The 20032-nt window shown below is 44.8% G+C and overlaps 2 protein-coding genes across 2 annotated transcripts; both read left to right on the top strand.

The window, feature by feature from the left end:
* The first annotated feature begins 3219 nt into the window (after window positions 1-3219).
* On the top strand, window positions 3220-8565 carry LOC131186594 (methanethiol oxidase-like). Its single transcript, XM_058160338.1, has 11 exons — window positions 3220-3278; window positions 3627-3739; window positions 4856-5041; window positions 5340-5460; window positions 5563-5745; window positions 6089-6267; window positions 7055-7133; window positions 7367-7488; window positions 7739-7831; window positions 8030-8148; window positions 8403-8565. The coding sequence occupies exons 1-11, from the start codon at window positions 3272-3274 to the stop codon at window positions 8563-8565; spliced, it is 1365 nt and encodes a 454-aa protein (XP_058016321.1). The 5' UTR covers window positions 3220-3271.
* Window positions 8566-13537: 4972 nt separating this feature from the next.
* LOC131186595 (methanethiol oxidase-like) lies at window positions 13538-19835 on the top strand. Its single transcript, XM_058160339.1, has 11 exons — window positions 13538-13571; window positions 13918-14030; window positions 15161-15346; window positions 16077-16197; window positions 16300-16482; window positions 16827-17005; window positions 18263-18341; window positions 18578-18699; window positions 18959-19051; window positions 19257-19375; window positions 19630-19835. The coding sequence occupies exons 1-11, from the start codon at window positions 13565-13567 to the stop codon at window positions 19790-19792; spliced, it is 1365 nt and encodes a 454-aa protein (XP_058016322.1). The 5' UTR covers window positions 13538-13564; the 3' UTR covers window positions 19793-19835.
* Window positions 19836-20032: the final 197 nt, after the last annotated feature.

Raw genomic sequence — 20032 nt, 5'->3', positions numbered from 1 at the left:
TGGACTGGGTTAGTTTTTAAACTTATGGGTTTTTTTAATGGGTTTTATTCTAAATTTTTAACCGTGGCCAATTCAATAAGTTTTTTAATTATATTTTAATCGTATGTATATTGTATTATTTTGTATTTTTACCAGGCTGTGAACCGCCCTGAGTCCTTCGGGAGAAGGGCGGTATAAAAATTTAAATAATAAATAAATAAATAATAAATATATAAGCATAAGCATGAAATAACCATACGAATTGGATACAATCAAAGGGAACATTAGGACAGGGACGGTAGGCATGCTGGTGCTCTTATGCACTCCCCTTACAGACCTCTTAGGAATGGGGTGAGGTCATCTTGCTGTATGGCAGCCCTATCCCTGGATTTTAAGAATCCCTGCATCCAAAACAAATATCCCCCAGCATCGCTCATCAGTCATCACATCTTCACTCATAACACCAATGGAAAAAGGAGAAAGGACTGTTTCTCACACAACGTGTGAGTCTGACAGGTCTGAAACCTGAATGTTCCCAGCAGTGTTCACGCTTTCATTTTAATTTCTGAAATCTCTACCACTAATCTACTGAGACAAAAGAAAGCAAAATAAGCAGTAATTTCCCTCTGAACCCTTAATATGAAGCTCATTTGTTTTCACCTTCAGTAGCTTAACAAGCCTTTATCTGATAAAGCGATGGGACTTTGAAATGTGTGAGATGGCCTTTTGTATTAAAAAATATCACACCCAAAAACCATTGCCTGGTGGGGCTTCCTCCACAGAACCTGAATCAAACTGAACAGTCCAAGTCCATAGAATGTGAGTGTTGGAAAGCCCATTGGAGATCACCTTGACCAAGGATGTCACACTCGATTTCATTGAAGGCCACATCGGTGTTATGTTTGACCTCGGGGGGCTAAGGTGGATATGGCCAAGGTGGGCATGGCCAGCTCAACCTCACTTGTGCCTGTGGTGGCCTGAGCGCTCTGCCAGCAAAAATGGGCTCCCAGGCTCCATTTTTTGGCTGTGACGGTCTCCTGTAACCCTCTGTCAGTGAAAATGGAGCTCAGGAAGCCGGTCCTTTGCTATTTCTAGGGCGACCCTGCAGGCCAGATCTAAGCACCCTGCGGGCCCAATCCTCGGGCCTTGAGTTTGACATCCCTGACCTAGAGTAACTCTCTTGTTTGGTGTGGGAATGCAGATGGATCAGACTGGAAGTCCTTGGTCCCTTATTCAGGAAGGTGCTACCTTGAGGTCCCATAAATGTTGGTAGGTAGAGCACCACTTTCTATCAAACCCAACAAAAGTGATGGACGGGAGGGCAGAAGGGTAGCAGGATGAGGCAAGAAAGTTGAAAATGTTGTAAAACCGCTAAGAAAGGGAAGCTGGAAGAGACTTTGTGAGGGAGAAGAGGACAGGCAAGACCAGCAATTCCAGCCCTAGAGTCATCAAAGAACATTAAGTGGCTGGCACTCAGTGTAATTCAGATGAATTCAAAATGCAGTGGTAAGATTAATGTTATTTTGTTGTTGTTATTAGTTGCAAAGTCGTGTCCGACCCATCGCGACCCCATGGACAACATTCCTCCAGGCCTTCCTGTCCTCTACCATCCTCTGGAGTCCATTTAAGCTCACGCTGACAGCTTCAGTGACTCCATCCAGCCACCTCATTCTCTGTCGTCCCCTTCTTCTTTTGCCCTACTTCATTCCCAGCATTAGGCTCTTCTCCAGTGAGTCCTTCTTTCTCATTAGGTGGCCAAAGTATTTCAGCTTCATCTTCAGGATCTGACCTAAAGAGCAGTCAGGGTTGATTTCCTCTAGAACTGACTTGTTTGTTTGCCTTGCAGTCCAAGGGTCTCGCAGGAGTCTTCTCCAGCACCAGAGTTCAAAGGCCTCAATTCTTTGGCGCTCAGCCTTTCTTATGGTCTAACCTTCACAGCCATACATTGCAACTGGGCAAATCATCGCCTTGACTATACGCACTTTTGTTGATAGGGTGATGTCTCTGCTTTTTAGTACGCTGTCTAGATTTGCCATAGCTTTCCTCCCCAGGAGCAAGCGTCTTTTAATTTCTTCCCTGCAGTCCCCATCTGCGATGATCTTGGAGCCCAGGAAAATAAAATCTGTCACTACCTCCATTTCTTCACCATCTATCTGCCAGGAATTCAAAGGGACGGATTCCATGATTTTAGTTTTCTTAATGTTGAGTTTCAAGCCAACTTTTGCACTCTCCTCCTTCACCCGCATCAAGAGACTCTTTAGTTCCTCTTTGCTTTCTGCCATTAGAGTGGTATCATCTGCATATCTGAGGTTGTTGATATTTCTTCCAGCAATCTTAATTCCAATTTTTGATCCATGGATCTTTAATGTTATTACTTATGGAAAAAAAAATTGCCTGGGCTAGGACACAACCTGTAATGCTTTCTTGGAGTCGCTTTTTGAGCCATAGAGCTTTCTTGCAATTTTCAGGAGACATTTTCTTGAAATTTCCAGAGTTGATTCTAGTTAATTCTAAATCTTTGCTTTACCCTATGGAGCCACTAATACACAGGCAGGCCTCCATTCCATTTGCAAAGCCCTGAAACATGAAGCCATCTCCAAATGTTGTGGCTTCTGTTTCTTACAGCATTCCCTCTCTAATAGCTATTCTCAATGTGTGCTGTACTGTTTTTGCCCCGTGAATCTGGTTGTTCCGATCAGAGTCAGCAAATCTACAAAACCAGAAGACGTGATGAGAGTTCAGATAAACTGTTCTGAGGATGCAATGAAAAGTGGGTGAGGAGAAAGAGATGAAACAAACATATTAGGGCCTTTGTTTCTGAACAGCCCCAAAGGGTGTGGAATCAGCTGGCTGGGCTTCTCTGATATGAGATGAAGGGAGAGAGCCTCTGGGCTTCAGGGATCGGCCCTTTTCTTAATGAATTAATTAATTCCTTCCGCGTGCACCCTCTGGGGACGCTCTCATGGGTTATATAAACCAGATGCAAGCAAGTTAGGGAATCTCAGGTGTATCTCAAGCCGAGGCAGAGCAAAAGAGAGAGAAAGAAATGCTCAAGCAACGGACAAGAGATGCGGAGAAGAAATCTCCAAAGATGCCAAGCAAAGGTTGGAAGTCAATCCATCTCCAAGAGACCCGACTTTTTCCCCCAATGCCACCTGTCCACAACCTTCCTTAAAACGCCCACGTCTCCTTTATCACTCATGATGCCAAGAAGCTAAATCTTTTTCTCTTTTTCAAAGAGGGAGAAGAATGTTGCTACCCAGGTCCTGGATATCCAACGCCCTTGGACGCCATGAGAGGTAAGAAAGGGTGATCCTCTCTCCTCTTCTGGGGAACAGAGCAGGGAAATGGATCTTGAGTCCAGGCAAAGCTGCAGAGATGAGGTGTGAGCTCATGCTTTGTAGTATTAAGCCACCTCATTTGAAGCATGGTGTGTGGAACAAGTACTTAACAAAGTACTTGAGCCATTTGACACAGGACTTCCACTCTGTTATCAAGACCCTTGACCAATGATTCAATCCATCGCACAAGTTACGTAACCAACTTTAACAGGATGGACAAACGTAAGTCTAGAAAGTTGTAGCTCAAACAAAACCATTTTATGGTTCAGGCCGAGGATCCTAAAATGTGGAATTTTTTTTCTTCAGGGCCCCGAGAGAAGCTGATATACGTGACTTGCATCTTAAATGGCACAGGGACCCAAATGCCGGATTATCTTGCCACAGTGGATGTTAATCCTGAATCTCCCACTTTTTGCCAAGTATGTGGTTACTTAGTTCTTTCAGAAGATGTGAACGCTTGTTCGGTTTCCTTGGGATGGGGTGGAAGATAAAACATTGCTTTGTAATGCTCCGAATAAGATATAAAACCTGGAAGATGTTTCAGAAGTGCACGGAGACGGAGGGGAGCTGAACTCAGAGGAAGCTTTCACTCCATCTTAGCAACCTAGGAAATCGCTTAAAGACTGAAACCAGGGGTATTGGAATTGAAGTAATTTAGGGAAATAGTCACTTGGTTTACTTAATGGCGCTTCACTCACTGACCGGGTTTCCAGTTGCAATTGTTGCTGCAATTGAAGGACAATCTGCATTATCTGCAACATGTTCAGATCATTTTTACTAATGATTGGAATAACAAGAACAAAGCTGGAAATAATTATATTAAATCAAATTAAGGAAGTCCTTTGTTCTAAGCCCAACAAAGCATCTGGACCATTTCCAGTCATTCTGTTACTCAGCGTCTAATGGGTGTCCTCAGGCAGATCTGCCTTTTTTCACATTTTTGGGTCCAAAGAGTCATGGTCAGTTACACCTATGCACAGACACCTTAACTAGGCGCAGCTGAGGCTGGAACTATGAGGGCTGCGGAAAGCGTAAAGGGTCATTAGCTGGTACCGCACTCACTCCTATGCTATAATGCACTGGGCCTGCTCTCAATCCACAAAGGAAGCAGGCGGTGCTCAGACGCCGGCTCTTCCATTCCCAGTTGCAAGGGCTTCAGCTCCTTGCCTCAAGATGTCCGCAGCTTCCGATCCCAAGGGTTGGCATGGTGGAGCACTGTTGCACCAAGGATGCATAAAAGACTGGGAAGGGGAGGAAAATGCTACATGTTTTAGAAGACGCCCATCTGGTGGTGAGGTTCTGCTTGCCGGTTGTAAGTGGGAGAGACACTGAATTGTGCCAGCAACAACCCATAACCAAAGCGCTCTTCTGCCAAGCAGACTTTTCTAACAAAATTCCATTCCACAAGTGGTGTTCCTTATCCAAAGACATATGCAAATCGCAAACTCTTGAGAATCAATCGGAGAAATCCAACTCCAGCCGACGAGATAAATAATGCTCCTTTAATCTCTGCCACCCCAATCTTTCCCCACCAGGTTATTCACCGTCTGCAAATGCCCTACATTAATGATGAGCTGCATTGCATGAGCTGGAATACTGGTAGCAGCTGCTTTGGAGACCCCACCAAGAAACGCAACCGGCTGGTTCTTCCATGTTTCGATTCTTCACGGATTTATATTGTGGATACCGGAACTGACCCCCAAGCCCCCTGTCTGTTTAAGGTAGTTCACCCACCCAGAGAGGGTGCAAGTCAGGGAATTGAGTTGAAAAGGATTCCCCAAAGGCCCCTGTGTTGTGGAACTAAGTCCAAGGGACTTCAAAGCTGTGAGCAAACCCCACCCCTGGCCTTGCCTTTAGTTTGCCCCAACCTCTTTAAAAGTGATTGAAGCCATAGTCCATTTTCACAGGGGCTTTGAGTTTTTAGACGAATAGCATTTTGCAGAGGTATAAAGAAGGAAAACAGAATTGCAATGCAAGCGTTTTTAATGTTTTTTTCCTCCCCCTTCCCAACCCTGACAGGTTATCGAACCTAAGGAGGTCTTCTGTAAAACCAACCTGGCTACATTACGTAGCGCACGCTTTCTGCCCTCTGGAGATGTTGTGATCAGCTCCTTAGGAGACCTGTATGGCAATGCAAAAGGTATAGCTGGGCAGCTTTCTTTTCCTTTCAACCAACCCTTCCTGGGAGTCACCTACACCTGTTTGAATTAATTTGCATTCACCCTGCACACTCCAATCGCAGGAGGATTTGTTGTCGTGGATGTGGAATCATGGGAAGTGAAAGGCACCTGGAACCCCCCTGGGGACGCAGCTCCACAAGGATTTGATTTCTGGTTCCAACCAAGGCATAATGTCTTAGTCAGCACTGAAGCTGGAGCTCCCAAGTTCTTTTTGAATGGGTTCAACCCTGAAGATCTAAAGAAAGGTGAGTCGCCAGAGAACTAAGCGAATTTATGGCACATTGGAATTCAAAGTCCAGGGGTCTGTACTCCAATCTAGGGATCAACCCCAAACTCTTTGAAGAAATTTGTGGAATGCTGAAGGGTTGTCGGTGGCCATCTCGCCAGTCCTCTTGTCCATCCAAAGCTAGCACTTCCTCAAGAGGTGGCATCTCAGCTTCTGCTTGGAGGCTTCCAACATGAAGAAGGCCACCAGTCTTCTAAGGAACTGCTTAGGGAAACCCTCCGCATCCTCCTGGGGACTTTCTGGCAGGAAGCATTCCTACCCACTAGAAGAAATTGAGCTGATTCTTCTCTTTTCCTCTGTAGACCGCTATGGCCGCCGCCTGAACGTATGGGACTGGACAACCCATTGCCTTGTCCAGTCTATTGACCTGGGGGAGGATTCTGTACCATTGAATGTCCGCTTCCTGCACAACCCAGACGCCCCACATGGCTTTGTGTCCTGCGCCTTCGACGGCGCTTTGCATCATATTTTCAGGAAGAAGGTAAAAAGAAGTCAAATTTCTTTCTCCTTTCCCACCACCTCTGCAGAGAAAGAACGGGCATCCAAGTCTTAGAATAAAGAACAGGATAAATGATAAAATGCAGCTTTAAAACAACCCAATATAATACAGGTAGACCTCGGTTTATTCCTCCCATTAACTTTGCTTCTCAAAGAGACTTCTTTTTGGGAAGGTTGTGCATGATGATCATATGATCCTGGGACACCGCAAGTATCATAAATACATGCTTGTTCCCAAGTGCCAAATTTTGGGCACAGGACCATGGGAACGTCACAGAAGTCGTAACTCACTTTTTTCAGAACCACCGTAACTTCAGTTGATTAATGAATGGCTGTAAGTTGAGGGCTACCTGTAATTCAAAAACTATGATCACAATGATATGGAAATCATTACGAATAGGTACCTGAATGTAGAACTGCAAAATCAGAGGATTTCCCTCGGGGATTTTGGGGTGGAGGGGATCGCCCTAAGGGAGTCGGCCACCCTGCTCCATCGGTTCATTTTCTCTTTATGGCAGAGAAACTATGTGAATCTCTGTGGAGGAGAAAGGAGGCTGAAAGGGAATTTAGAAAGCCCCAAGGACCCCATAGAAGCTGAAAGAGCCAGATGAAGGCAGTGATGGGAATTCAAAAACTACAGGAATATTTCAAATCTCTTTGAAAGACTTCAGATTAGGAGGCAGACACAATAGGACGCGGAAGGGCTGGTTCAAATTTGTTGGCATGGGAGAGCTTTCCACATCCCAACCAGCCTCGCGTGTCTCTTGCAGGATGGGTGTTGGGCCACAGAGAAGGTTGTCCAGATTCCAAAGAAATTGGTCACTGGGTGGCACCAACCTGAAATGACAGGTGAGTAAGTGAAGTTCAGAGGGATTTTGTCCTCAAGCTTATGTCTCCATCCTCTACCTTTGTATGTGCTGGAGCTGACGCCCTCTGTTAAGGATTTTTAGCATCTTAGGAGAACGGGCCGAGTGCCCTCAAGGCTGCATATTTTTGGAGAGACACCGATTCGTGAAAACGCCATGGAATTAAGCAAACCTCCCTTCTTCCTGACCTTATTTCTGGGCACTTCTGTTCTCCAGCGTTCCCCGCAGACATCGTCATCTCGCTGGATGACCGTTTCCTGTACCTGAGCAACTGGTTCCACGGTGATGTCCGACAGTACGACATCTCTGATCCTCACTGCCCTCGGCTGACGGGCCAGGTGAGCTCCCTCCCACCCAAAGGCTTTGCAACCGTGAGGAAGGCTTGGGGTCCTTCCAGAAGTTCCTTCTTCCACCATCGGAACCAGGATGTTGGGTTAAGCAGAAAGCTAATCCAGGCCTCATTTACTGGCATGTGCTGGTAGAACCTCCATATTCAGAGAGGGTCCATTTCCAAATATCTGAGCAGAGAAAAAACGCAGCTTGGGACTGTCCTTTGGCCTGAACTGACCCTTCCTTTGGGTCCTGCAGGTGTTTGTAGGAGGCAGCATCTATGAAGGTGGAGTGGTGACTGTGATTAAGGATGAAGAGCTGGACTGCCAACCAGATCCCTTCATGCTCCAGGTGAGGCTCTCTTTTCTCAGAAGGATTCTGGGTTTGAGGCACTTACGGGAAATGTGTGGGACATAATTGTCAATGTGCCTTCTTTCTTCTCGGTGGGACTCCTTGAAATGCTGAGGCAGGTTAAATCCAAGGAGCCGTGTGTATCCCTTAATGGACCTCCAATATTTCTTGACCACTCCTCACTTTTTTTCCTCTTAGGGAAGGAGAGTATATGGGGGACCCCAAATGCTCCAGCTGAGCTTGGATGGGAAAAGGCTTTATGTCACCAACTGTCTCTGCACCCCATGGGATAAGCAATATTATCCACAAATGGTCAGGTACGAAGCCTTTGGTCTGAATATTCATACCAAGTTTCCAAATTTGGGGAGGGTGCCCTCCCCCTTCTCCTCCTTTTTGTATAACATGCAATTCTTCCTTTCCATTCCTTTGTCATGGTTTCTCCCTTTATACTGGAATTTCACAAATCTTTCTCATTTCTAGAGTTTCCTAATCAGCTTTTCTAACTTTATGCAGGCCCAAAAATGTAAGCAAAAACCCTCCTTTCTACCCTTGAATTCTTCTTGCTTTACAGGGAAGGGTCAGTCATGCTTCAGATTGACGTGGACACAGAGAACGGGGGTCTCTGTGTGAATCCGGACTTCCTGGTGGATTTCGGGAAGGAGCCTTGGGGTCCCGCTCGTGCCCATGATATGCATTACCCCGGAGGAGACTCTACTTCGGACATCTGGGTCTGAGACATTCCTCTTAGCCTACCCTATTGTTATGCTAGTATTTAATGGGTAGGGAACTGAAGCAGAGAGCAACTCAAAACCAGAGTGTTGGTTTGTAGTTTAATCCCGCTGCACAATTTCCATGCTTGAGGAGGATGTAAACAGAGAAATTGTCATCATAATAAAAAGTGTTCTTGATAATACAGACTCTTGAGATAAATTTTATTTGAAGATGAGAGCGGCAATCATATATTTTTCTCACAATGCATTTGAAAAGCCTCTTAAGGACCAATGCCTTCTTCCTGGCGTTTAGAGTGGCTCAAAGTCACTTAGTTTGGCTTCCGTGCCTAAAACAGGATTAAAATTTATGGTCTCCAACATCTAATGCAGCACCTTCAACCATTACACCACACTGGCACTCCATCCATAACTTAAGCCATAGTCAGTTGCAGGAGAAGGATTTTCACTTAACTATCCTCAAGCACTATTAAGGTAATCACAGCCAACAAATCAGAGATGAAGATGGCTCTTCTGGTCATGTATCTCCTGGACAAGGGAAAAGAGGGATTTCAGCAAGTGGGAGGAAGAAATCCATCTAAATTTGGGGAGGGGGGACAACTTTGGCAGGGGGCTTCCTTTGAATGATACGGACGTTCCAATGATGTCAGCTCTCAGAAAAATACATTTAACTCCACTGGATGTAAGTTCCAGAGCAGTCAGGTGAGGCTGGTAGGATACGCATCTCAACCACAGAAGTTTAGGCAGAACATGAAAGGTTTTTGCTCAGCTAGCGAGGCAAGGAAACAATTTGCTTTCAGAAAAAAATTATGTTGTAATTTACAACTTCTACACTGCAAAAACAAATGGATTACAAATCTTGATCAGGGCAAAGCAATAAATGTTATTTACATAGACTTCTGTAAAGCTTTTGACTTTGTAGTACATGACAAACTTCTAAAACTAAAATCTATGGCATCTCCGGACCCCTCCACAATTGGATAAATGCCTTCCTGTCAAACAGACAACAAGTGGTCAAAATAGGCAGTGCCCTATCAAATCCTGTTCCTGTCAATAGCGGTGTTCCCCAAGGCAGCGTTCTTGGACCAACACTCTTCATATTATACATTAATGATCTCTGTGACCATATTATAAGTAATTGTGTTCTCTTCGCTGACGATGTTAAACTATTTAACACTACCTTCAAAAAGACCTTGACTTTATGTCGGAATGGTCAAAAACTTGGCAACTCCGAATCTCAACCAGCAAATGCTCTGTCTTACACATTGGAAAAAAGAATCTGAACACTAAATACAAGCTCGATGGACATTACCTTGTTGATGACCCCCACCCCATTAAAGACCCTGGAGTTTTCATATCAAATGATCTAAGTGCCAAAGCCCACTGCAACTACATCGCAAAAAAGGCTTTAAGAGTTGTAAACTTAATCTTGCGTAGCTTCTTCTCCAGAAACACTACACTACTAAGCAGAGCATATAAAACATTTGCTAGACCAATTCTAGAATACAGCTCGCCTATCTGGAACCCATACCTCATATCGGACATTAATACAATTGAGCGTGTCCAGAAATATTTTACAAGAAGACTTCTCCACTCCACTGATTACAACAAAATACCTTATGCCGCTAGACTTGAAATCCTGCGTTTAGAAAATTTAGAACTCCGCTGCCTTCGACATGACCTGAGTTTAACTCATAGAATCATCTGTTACAATGTCCTTCCTGTTGAAGACTACTTCAGCTTCAATCACAACAATACACGAGCACACAATAGATTTAAGCTTAATGTGAACCGCTCCAATCTTGATTGCAGAAAATATGACTTCAGTAACAGAGTTGTTAATGCCAGGAATGCACTACCAGATTCTGTTGTCTCTTCCCAAAATCCCCAAAGCTTTAACCTAAGACTGTCTACTGTTGACCTCACCCCATTCCTAAGAGGTCTGTAAGGGGCATGCATAAGAGCACCAGCATGCCTACCGTTCCTGTCCTATTAGATTTTTAAATATATATTGTATTTTAATTCTTTTGTACATTTGTTTTATCTATGCTGTACACCTCCCTGAGTCTTCGGAGAAGGGCGGTATAGAAATTTAAACAATAAATAAATAAATAAATAAATAAATAAATAAATAAATAAATAAATAAAAATAATGTTCCCTTTGATTATATCCAATTTTATATAGTTATCACATACTTATGATTTTATTTATGCTTATATATCATATAGTTATTTCATGCTTATGCTTATATATACTGTTGTGACAAATAAATAAATAAATAATGTCATTTTGGAAAGATCTTCTGAATCATTTTTTTTTTGCTCCCTTCCACAGATGGGGAAATTCTGAACGTGAGGTTTGACTCTTCCCAGGTGGAGACAAAGAATTGCCGGGAGTTATAAAGTCTGTGAACACGAACTTGACCAAAACAGAACAGAAGCTGCCCGACTTGTATTAATATTTTAATGAAAGATGTGAATCTGCCTAATTAAACTGATGGCTCTATGAGGCTGTACTTTGTCTGCGGTTTTTGAGCAAAAGAGTAATACTTAATGTGGTAGGGCCTTTCCTGTCTTTATATTCACTTGGTGTTGACTAAATGATCTACAATATTTTATTTATTTATTTATTTTTATACTTTTATACCGCACCATCTCCCGTAGGACTCAGGGCGGTTCACAGGCATATTAAAAATACAACAATAATAAATAAGCAATTTAAAACCCAATTTAAAACAAAATATTTCAATCGCCAAATGACTAAAACGGTAAAGACCGGTTTAAAACCCAATTAAAATTAACTAAAATATTTCATTTCTTAGGCTAGTCCCGCTCGTTGAAATAATAAAGTCTTCAGTTCACGCCTGAAGGTCCGGAGGTCTGGTAGTTGCCGTAACCATGGAGGAAGCTTGTTCCACAGGGCCGGTGCTGCAACAGAGAAGGCCCTCCCCCTGGGGGTCGCCAACCTGCATTGCTTGGTCGATGGCACCCGGAGGAGGCCCGCTCTATGGGAGCGCACCGGTCATTGGGAGGCTATCGGCGGCAGGAGGCGGTCTCGTAGATATATAATTATAAATATAATTATAATGTAGTGAGATAGGATGACACCTATGAAAAACACCATCACGAGAAAAATTAAGCCAATTAAAACTTAATTCCAAACACACTGCCAAGGAACGAACCCGTCAAACAGCTGGAAAGAAAAATTCTTGCAATCCATTGATCTTCAAGTTTCATAACACTAATTATCACATTTTAGAAAATATAAAAACAACTCTTATTTCATCCTCTCACAGAAGGCTCTAGAGTGTAGAATGTAATGAATCAACGTGGACACCAAGAAAAGCAGCTTAATAGAATGAAAATTTGAAAACCCTTCTCACGGCAGGGACACTACCTCCGATATTTGGATTTAACAAACTCCCCAGCTTTGACTGCATCAGCTTTGGGGGGCTGGGGTGGATGTGGCCAAGGTGGGCATGGCCAGCTCAACCTCACTTGTGCCTGTGATGGCCTGAGCGCTCTGCCAGCAAAAATGGGCTCCCAAGCTCCATTTTTTGGCGGTGACAGTCTCCTGCAACCCTCTGCCAGTGAAAATGGAGCTCAGGAAGCCGGTCCTTTGCTGTTTCTACGGCGACCCTGCAGGCCAGATCTAAGCACCCTGCGGGCCCGATCCTCGGGCCTTCAATTTGACATCCCTGACCTAGAGTAACTCCCTTGTTTGGATTGGGAATGCAGATGGATCAGACTGGAAGTCCTTGGTCCCTTATTCAGGAAGGTGCTACCTTGAGGTCCCATGAATGTTGGTGGGCAGAGCTCCACTTTCTATCAAACCCAACAAAAGTGATGGATGGGAGGGCAAAAGGGTAGCAGGAGGAGGCAAGAAAGTTGAAAATGTTATAAAACTGCTAAAAAAGGAAAGCTGGAAGAGACTTTTGTGAGGGAGGACAGGCAAGACCAGCACTTCCAGCCCTAGAGTCATCAAAGAACATTAAGTGGCTGGCACTCAGCATCAGGAAGAGCTTAGCAGGAGTAATTCAGATGAATTCAAAATGCAGTGGTAAGATGTTATTACTTATGACAATAAAAATTGACTGGGCTAGGACACACCTTGTAATGCTTTCTTGGACTCACTTTTTGAGCCATAGAGCTTTCTTGGAATTTGCAGGAGACATTTTCTTGGAATTTGGAGAGTTGATTCTAGTTAATTCTAAATCTTTGCTTTGCCCTGTGGAGCCACTAATACACAGTCAGGCCTCCATTCCATTTGCAAAGCCCTGAAACATGAAACCATCTCCAAATGTTGTGGCTTCTGTTTCCTACAGCATTCCCTCTCTAATAGCTATTCTCAATGTGTGCTGTACTGTTTTTGCCCCGTGAATCTGGTTGTTCCGATCAGAGTCAGCAAATCTACAAAACCAGAAGACGTGATGAGGGTTCAGATAAATGTTCTGAGGATGCAATGAAAAGTGGGTGAGGAGAAAGAGATGAAACAAACATATTAGGGCCTTTGTTTCTGAACAGCCCCAAAGGGTGTGGAATCTGCTGGCTGGGCTTCTCTGATATGAGATGAAGGGAGAGAACCTCTGGGCTTCAGGGATCGGCCCTTTTCTTAATGAATTAATTAATTCCTTCCGCGTGCACCCTCTGGGGACGGAACAGGATTTGGTCAACTCTCAAGGGTTATATAAACGGGATGCAAGCAAGCTGGGGAATCTCAGGTGTATCTCAAGCCGAGGCAGAGCAAAAGAGAGAGAAAGAAATGCTCAAGCAACGGACAAGAGATGCGGAGAAGAAACCTCCGAAGATGCCAGGCAAAGGTTGGAAGTCAATCCATCTCCAAGAGACCCGACTTTTTCCCCCAATGCCACCTGTCCACAACCTTCCTTAAAACGCCCACGTCTCCTTTATCGCTCATGATGCCAAGAAGCTAAATCTTTTTCTCTTTTTCAAAGAGGAAGAACGTTGCTACCCAGGTCCTGGATATCCAACGCCCTTGGACGCCATGAGAGGTAAGAAAGGGTGATCCTCTCTCCTCTTCTGGGGAACAGAGCAGGGAAATGGATCTTGAGTCCAGGCAGAGCTGCAGAGATGAGGTGTGAGCTCATGCTTCGTAGTATTAAGCCACCCATTTGAAGCATGGTGTGTGGAACAAGCTTAACAAAGTACTTGAGCCATTTGGCACAGGACTTCCACTCTGTTATCAAGACCCTTGACCAATGATTCAATCCATCGCACAAGTTACGTAACCAACTTTAACAGAATGGACAAACGTTAATTCTAGAAAGTTTTAGCTCAAACAAAACCATTTTATGGTTCAGGCCGAGGATCCTAAAATGTGGAATTTTTTTTCTCCAGGACCCCGAGAGAAGCTGATATACGTGACTTGCGTCTTAAATGGCACAGGGACCCAAATGCCGGATTATCTTGCCACAGTGGATGTTAATCCTGAATCTCCCACTTTTTGCCAAGTATGAGGTTACTTAGTTCTTTCAGAAGATGTGAACGCTTGTTCGGTATCCTTCGGATGGGGTGGAAGATAAAACATTGCTTTGTAATGCTCCAAATAAGATATAAAACCTGGAAGATGTTTCAGAAGTGCACGGAGGGGAGCTGAATTCAAAGGCAGCTTTCACTCCATCTTAGCAACCTAGGAAATCGCTTAAAGACTGAAACTAGGGGTGTTGGAATTGAAGTAATTTAGGGAAACAGTTACTTGGTTTACTTAATGGCGCTTCACTCACTGACCGGGTTTCAAGTCGCAATTGTTGCTGCAATTGAAGGACAATCTGCATTATTTGCAACATGTTCAGATATATTTTCGATTTCTAAGATACTTTTTACTAATGATTAGAATAACAAGAACAAAGCTGGAAATAATTAAATTAAATCAAATTAAGGAAGTCCTTTGTTCTAAGCCCAACAAAGTATCTGGACCATTTCCAGTCATTCTGTTACTCAGCGTCTAATGGGTGTCCTCAGGCAGATCTGCCTTTTTTCACATTTTTGGGTCAAAAGAGTCATGGTCGGTTACACCTATGCACAGACACCTTAACTAGGCGCAGCTGAGGCTGGAACTATGAGGGCTGCGGAAAGCGTAAAGGGTCATTAGCTGGTACCGCACTCACTCCTATGCTATAATGCACTGGGCCTGCTCACAATCCACAAAGGAAGCAGGCGGTGCTCAGACGCCGGCTCTTCCATTCCCAGATGCGAGGGCTTCAGCTCCTTGCCTCAACGTGTCTGCAGCTTCTGATGCCAAGGGTTGGCATGGTGGAGCACTGTTGCGCCAAGGATGCATAAAAGACTGGGAAGGGGAGGAAAATGCCACATGTTTTAGAAGACGCCCATCTGGTGGTGAGGTTCTGCTTGCCAGTTGTAAGTGAGAGAGACACTGCATTGTGCCAGCAACAACCTATAACCAAAGCGCTCTTCTGCCAAGCAGACTTTTCTAACAAAATTCCATTCCAGAAGTGGTGTTCCGCATCCAAAGACATATGCAAATCGCAAACTCTTGGGAATCAATCGGAGAAACTCAACTCCAGTGAACGAGATAAATAATGCTCCTTTAATCTCTGCCACCCCAATCTTTCCCCACCAGGTTATTCACCGTCTGCAAATGCCCTACATTAATGATGAGTTGCGCTGCATGAGCTGGAATACTGGTAGCAGCTGCTTTGGAGACCCCACCAAGAAACGCAACCGGCTGGTTCTTCCATGTTTCGATTCTTCACGGATTTATATTGTGGATACCGGGACTGACCCCCAAGCCCCCTGCCTATTTAAAGTAGGTCACCCACCCAGAGAGGGTGCAAGTCAGGGAATTGGGTTGGAAAGGGTTCCCCGAAGGCCCCTGTGTTGTGGAGTTAAGTCTAAGGGACTTCAAAGAATAGAATTGAATAGAATTTTATTGGCCAAGTGTGATTGGACACACAAGGAATTTGTCTTGGTGCATATGCTCTTAGTGTACATAAAAGAAAAGATACGTTCATCAAGGTACAACATTTACAACACAAATGATGGTCAATATATCAATATAAATCATAAGGATTGCCAGCAACAAAGTTACAGTCATACAGTCATAAGTGGAAGGAGATGGGTGATGGGAACGATGAGAAGATTAATAGTAGTGCAGATTTAGTAAATAGTCTGACAGTGTTGAGGGAATTATTTGTTTAGCAGAGTGATGGCCTTCGGGGAAAAACTGTTCTTGTGTCTAGTTGTCCTGGTGTGCAGGGCTCTATAGCGTTGTTATGAGGGTAGGAGTTGAAACAGTTTATGTCCTGGATGTGAGGGATCTCACATCCAGGACATAAAGCTGTGAGCAAACCCCACCCCTGGCCTTGCCTTTGGTTTGCCCCAACTTCTTTATAAGTGATTGAAGCCAAAGACCATTTTCACAGGGGCTTTGGAGTTTTTAGACGAATAGCATTTTGCAGAGGTATAAAGAAGGAAAACAGAATTGCAATGCAAGCGTTTTTAATAGTTTTTTTCCTCCCCCTTCCCAACCCTGACAGGTTATCGAACCTAAGGAGGTCTTCTGTAAAACCAACATGGCTACATTATATAGCGCACGCTTTCTGCCCTCTGGAGATGTTGTGATCAGCTCCTTAGGAGACCTGTATGGCAATGCAAAAGGTATAGTTGGGGAGCTTTCTTTTCCTTTCAGCAAACCCTTCCTGGGAGTCACCTACACCTGTTTGAATTAATTTGCATTCACCCTGCACACCCCAATCGCAGGAGGATTTGTTGTCGTGGATGTGGAATCATGGGAAGTGAAAGGCACCTGGAACCCCCCTGGGGACACGGCTCCACAAGGATTTGATTTCTGGTTCCAACCAAGGCATAATGTCTTAGTCAGCACTGAAGCTGGAGCTCCCAAGTTCTTTTTGAATGGGTTCAACCCTGAAGATCTAAAGAAAGGTGAGCCACCAGAGAACTAAGTGAATTTATGGCACATTGGAATTCAAAATCCAGGAGGTCTGCACTCTAACCTAGGGAGGGACCCCAAACTCTTTGAGGAAATTTGAGGAACGCTGAGGGGTTGTTGGTGGCCATCTCACCAATCCTCTTGTCCATCCAAAGCTAGCACTTCTCCAAGAGGTGGCATTTCAGCTTCTGCTTGGAGGCTTCTAACATGAAGAAGGCCACCAGTCTTCTAAGGAACTGCTTAGGGAAACCCTCCGCATCCTCCTGGGGACTTTCTGGCAGGAAGCATTCCTACCCACTAGAAGAAATTGAGCTGATTCTTCTCTTTTCCTCTGTAGACCGCTATGGCCAACGGCTGAGCGTGTGGGACTGGACCACCCATTGCCTTGTCCAGTCTATTGACCTGGGGCAGGATTCTGTCCCCTTCCATGTCCGCTTCCTGCACAACCCAAACGCCCCACATGGCTTTGTGGGCTGCGCCTTCGACGGCGCTTTGCATCATATTTTCAGGAAGGAGGTAAAAAGAAGTCAAATTTCTTTCTCTTTTCCCACCACCTCTGCAGAGAAAGAACGGGCATCCAAGTCTTAGAATAAAGAACAGAATAAATGAATAAAGTGCAGCTTTAAAAGAACCCAATCGGGCTGAACTGCTCCTGGTTCAGACCGGATCACGCGATCCGGTAGCGATGGGGGCGGGTAGTTCGGAGAACGGGTAGCAAAAATCCCTGCACACCCCCCCCCCCCAATGCCTCGCTGTTCTTCTTCTCTTTCTTTGAAGCTCTGGGTGGCGATATAGCTGCAAACAGCCTTAAATGACTGCCGTGGTGCTTCAAAGGGCCACACTACAGCTGATCAGCTCTGTAGGTGGCTAGTAGACCAGTGCCTCTATTTTTAAAGGAGGCAGACCGGTTGCTCCCAAAAAAAGGCAATTGGTAGACTGGTGCCCCTATTTTTAAAGAAGGTAGACTGTGCGCTCCCAAGTTTTGTATACTTTATTATTTTTATTATTTCTTATTATTGGCAATGCCCATTCAGTCACCTGACCACCAAGCCACGCCCACCAATTAAGCCACTCCCACAGAACTGGCATGGAAAATTTTTAAATTTCACCCCTGAATCCAAAATAATACAAGTAGACCTTGGCTTATTCCCATTGACTTTGCTTCTCAAAGAGACTTCTTTTTGGGAAGGTCGTGCATGATGATCATGTGATCGTGGGACACTGCAAGTATCATAAATACATGCTTGTTGCCAAGTGCCGAATTTTGAGCACGAGACCATGGGAACGTCACAGAAGTCGTAACTCACTTTTTTCAGAACCACTGTAACTTCACTTGATTAATGAATGGCTGTAAGTCAAGAGCTACCTGTAATTTGTAAACTATTGGAAATCATTACGAACAGGTACCTGAATGTAGAACTGCAAAATCAGAGGATTTCCCTCGGGGATTTTGGGGTGGAGGGGATCGCCCTAAGGGAGTCGGCCACTCTGCTCCATCGGTTTATTTTCTCTTTATGGCAGAGAAACTATGTGAATCTCTATGGAGGAGAAAGGAGGCTGAAAGGGAATTTAGAGAGCCCCAAGGACCCCATAGAAGCTGAAAGAGCCAGATGCTGGCAGTGATGGGAATTCAAAAACTACAGGAATATTTCAAATCTCTTTGAAAGACTTCAGATTCGGAGGCAGACACAATAGGAAGCGGAAGGGCTAGTTCAAATTTGTTGGCATGGGAGAGCTTTCCACGTCCCAACCAGCCTCGCATGTCTCTTGCAGGATGGGTCTTGGGCCACAGAGAAGGTTGTCCAGATTCCAAAGAAATTGGTCACTGGGTGGCACCAACCTGAAATGACAGGTGAGCAAATGAAGTTCAGGGGGATTTTGTCCTCAAGCTTATGTCTCCATCCTCTACCTTTCTATGTGCTGGAGTTCATGCCCTCCATTAAGGGTTTTTAGCATTTTAGGAGAACGGGCAGGGTGCCTTCAAGGCTGCAGATTTTTTGGGAGACACCGATTTGTGTGAAAACGCCATGGAATTAAGCAAACCTCCCTTCTTCCTGACCTTATTTCTGGCCACCTTCTGTTCTCCAGCGTTCCCCACAGACATGGTCATCTCGCTGGATGACCGTTTCCTGTACCTGAGCAACTTGTTCCACGGTGATGTCCGACAGTATGACATCTCTGATCCTCACTGCCCTCGGCTGACGGGCCAGGTGAGCTCCCTCCCACCCAAAGGCCCTGCCACCGTGAGGAAGGCTTGGGGTCCTTCCAGAACTTCCTTCTTCCACCATCGGAACCAGGATGTTGGGTTAAGCAAAAAGCTAATCCAGGCCTCATTTACTGGCATGTGCTGGTAGAACCTCCACATTCAGAGAGGGTCCACTTCCAAATATCTGGGAAGAGAAAAACCGCAGCTTGGGGAAGGAGAGAGTGTCCTTCAGCCTGAACTGACCCTTCCTTTGGGTCCTGCAGGTGTTTGTAGGAGGCAGCATCTACAAAGGCGGAGTGGTGACTGTGATTAAGGATGAAGAGCTGGACTGCCAACCAGATCCCTTCATGCTCCAGGTGAGGCTCTCTTTTCTCAGAAGGATTCTGGGTTTGAGGCACTTACGGGAAATGTGTGGGACATAATTGTCAATGGACAACGTGGCTTCTTTCTTCTCGGTGGGACTCCTTGAAATCCTGAGGCAGGTTAAAACCAAGGAGCCGTGTGTATCCCTTTATGGACCTCCTACATTTCTGGACAACTCCTCGCTTTTTTCCCACTTAGGGAAGGAGAGTCTATGGAGGACCCCATATGCTCCAGCTGAGCTTGGATGGGAAAAGGCTTTATGTCAACAACAGCCTCTACACCCCATGGGATAAGCAATATTATCCACAAATGGTCAGGTACGAAGCCTTTGGTCTGAATATTCATACCAAGTTTCCAAATTTGGGGAGGGTACCCTCCCCCTTCTCCTCCTTTTTGTATAACATGCAATTCTTCCTTTCCATTCCTTTGTCATGGTTTCTCCCTTTATACTGGAATTTCACAAATCTTTCTCATTTCTAGAGTTTCCTAATCAGCTTTTCTAACTTTATGCAGGCCCAAAAATGTAAGCAAAAACCCTCCTTTCTACCCTTGAATTCTTCTTGCTTTACAGGGAAGGGTCAGTCATGCTTCAGATCGACGTGGACACAGAGAACGGGGGTCTCTGTGTGAATCCGGACTTCCTGGTGGATTTCGGGAAGGAGCCTTGGGGTCCCGCTCGTGCCCACGATATGCATTACCCCGGAGGAGACTCTACTTCGGACATCTGGGTCTGAGACATTCCTCTTAGCCTACCCTATTGTTATGCTAGCATTTAATGGGTAGGGAACTGAAGCAGAGAGCAACTCAAAACCAGAGTGTTGGTTTGTAGTTTAATCCCGCTGCACAATTTCCATGCTTGAGGAGGATGTGAACAGAGAAATTGTCATCATAATAAAAAGTGTTCTTGATAATACAGACTCTTGAGATAAATTTTATTTGAAGATGAGAGCGGCAACCATGTACTTTTCTCACAA

The sequence above is a fragment of the Ahaetulla prasina genome, chromosome 17 (genome assembly GCF_028640845.1).
Source record: "Ahaetulla prasina isolate Xishuangbanna chromosome 17, ASM2864084v1, whole genome shotgun sequence".
NCBI classification, from domain to species: domain Eukaryota; kingdom Metazoa; phylum Chordata; class Lepidosauria; order Squamata; family Colubridae; genus Ahaetulla; species Ahaetulla prasina.
Note: the sequence above shows the minus strand (reverse complement) of the source record. Positions and strands in the feature narration are given on the sequence as shown.

Excerpts from the sequence above, each read along its gene's own strand:
- LOC131186594 (XM_058160338.1), top strand. Across the intron at positions 7,489-7,738 it reads GCCCTCGGCTGACGGGCCAG|GTGTTTGTAGGAGGCAGCAT; the intron begins GTGAGCTCCCTC and ends TGGGTCCTGCAG. Across the intron at positions 8,149-8,402 it reads TATTATCCACAAATGGTCAG|GGAAGGGTCAGTCATGCTTC; the intron begins GTACGAAGCCTT and ends CTTGCTTTACAG.
- LOC131186595 (XM_058160339.1), top strand. Across the intron at positions 15,347-16,076 it reads AAGCCCCCTGCCTATTTAAA|GTTATCGAACCTAAGGAGGT; the intron begins GTAGGTCACCCA and ends CAACCCTGACAG. Across the intron at positions 18,700-18,958 it reads GCCCTCGGCTGACGGGCCAG|GTGTTTGTAGGAGGCAGCAT; the intron begins GTGAGCTCCCTC and ends TGGGTCCTGCAG.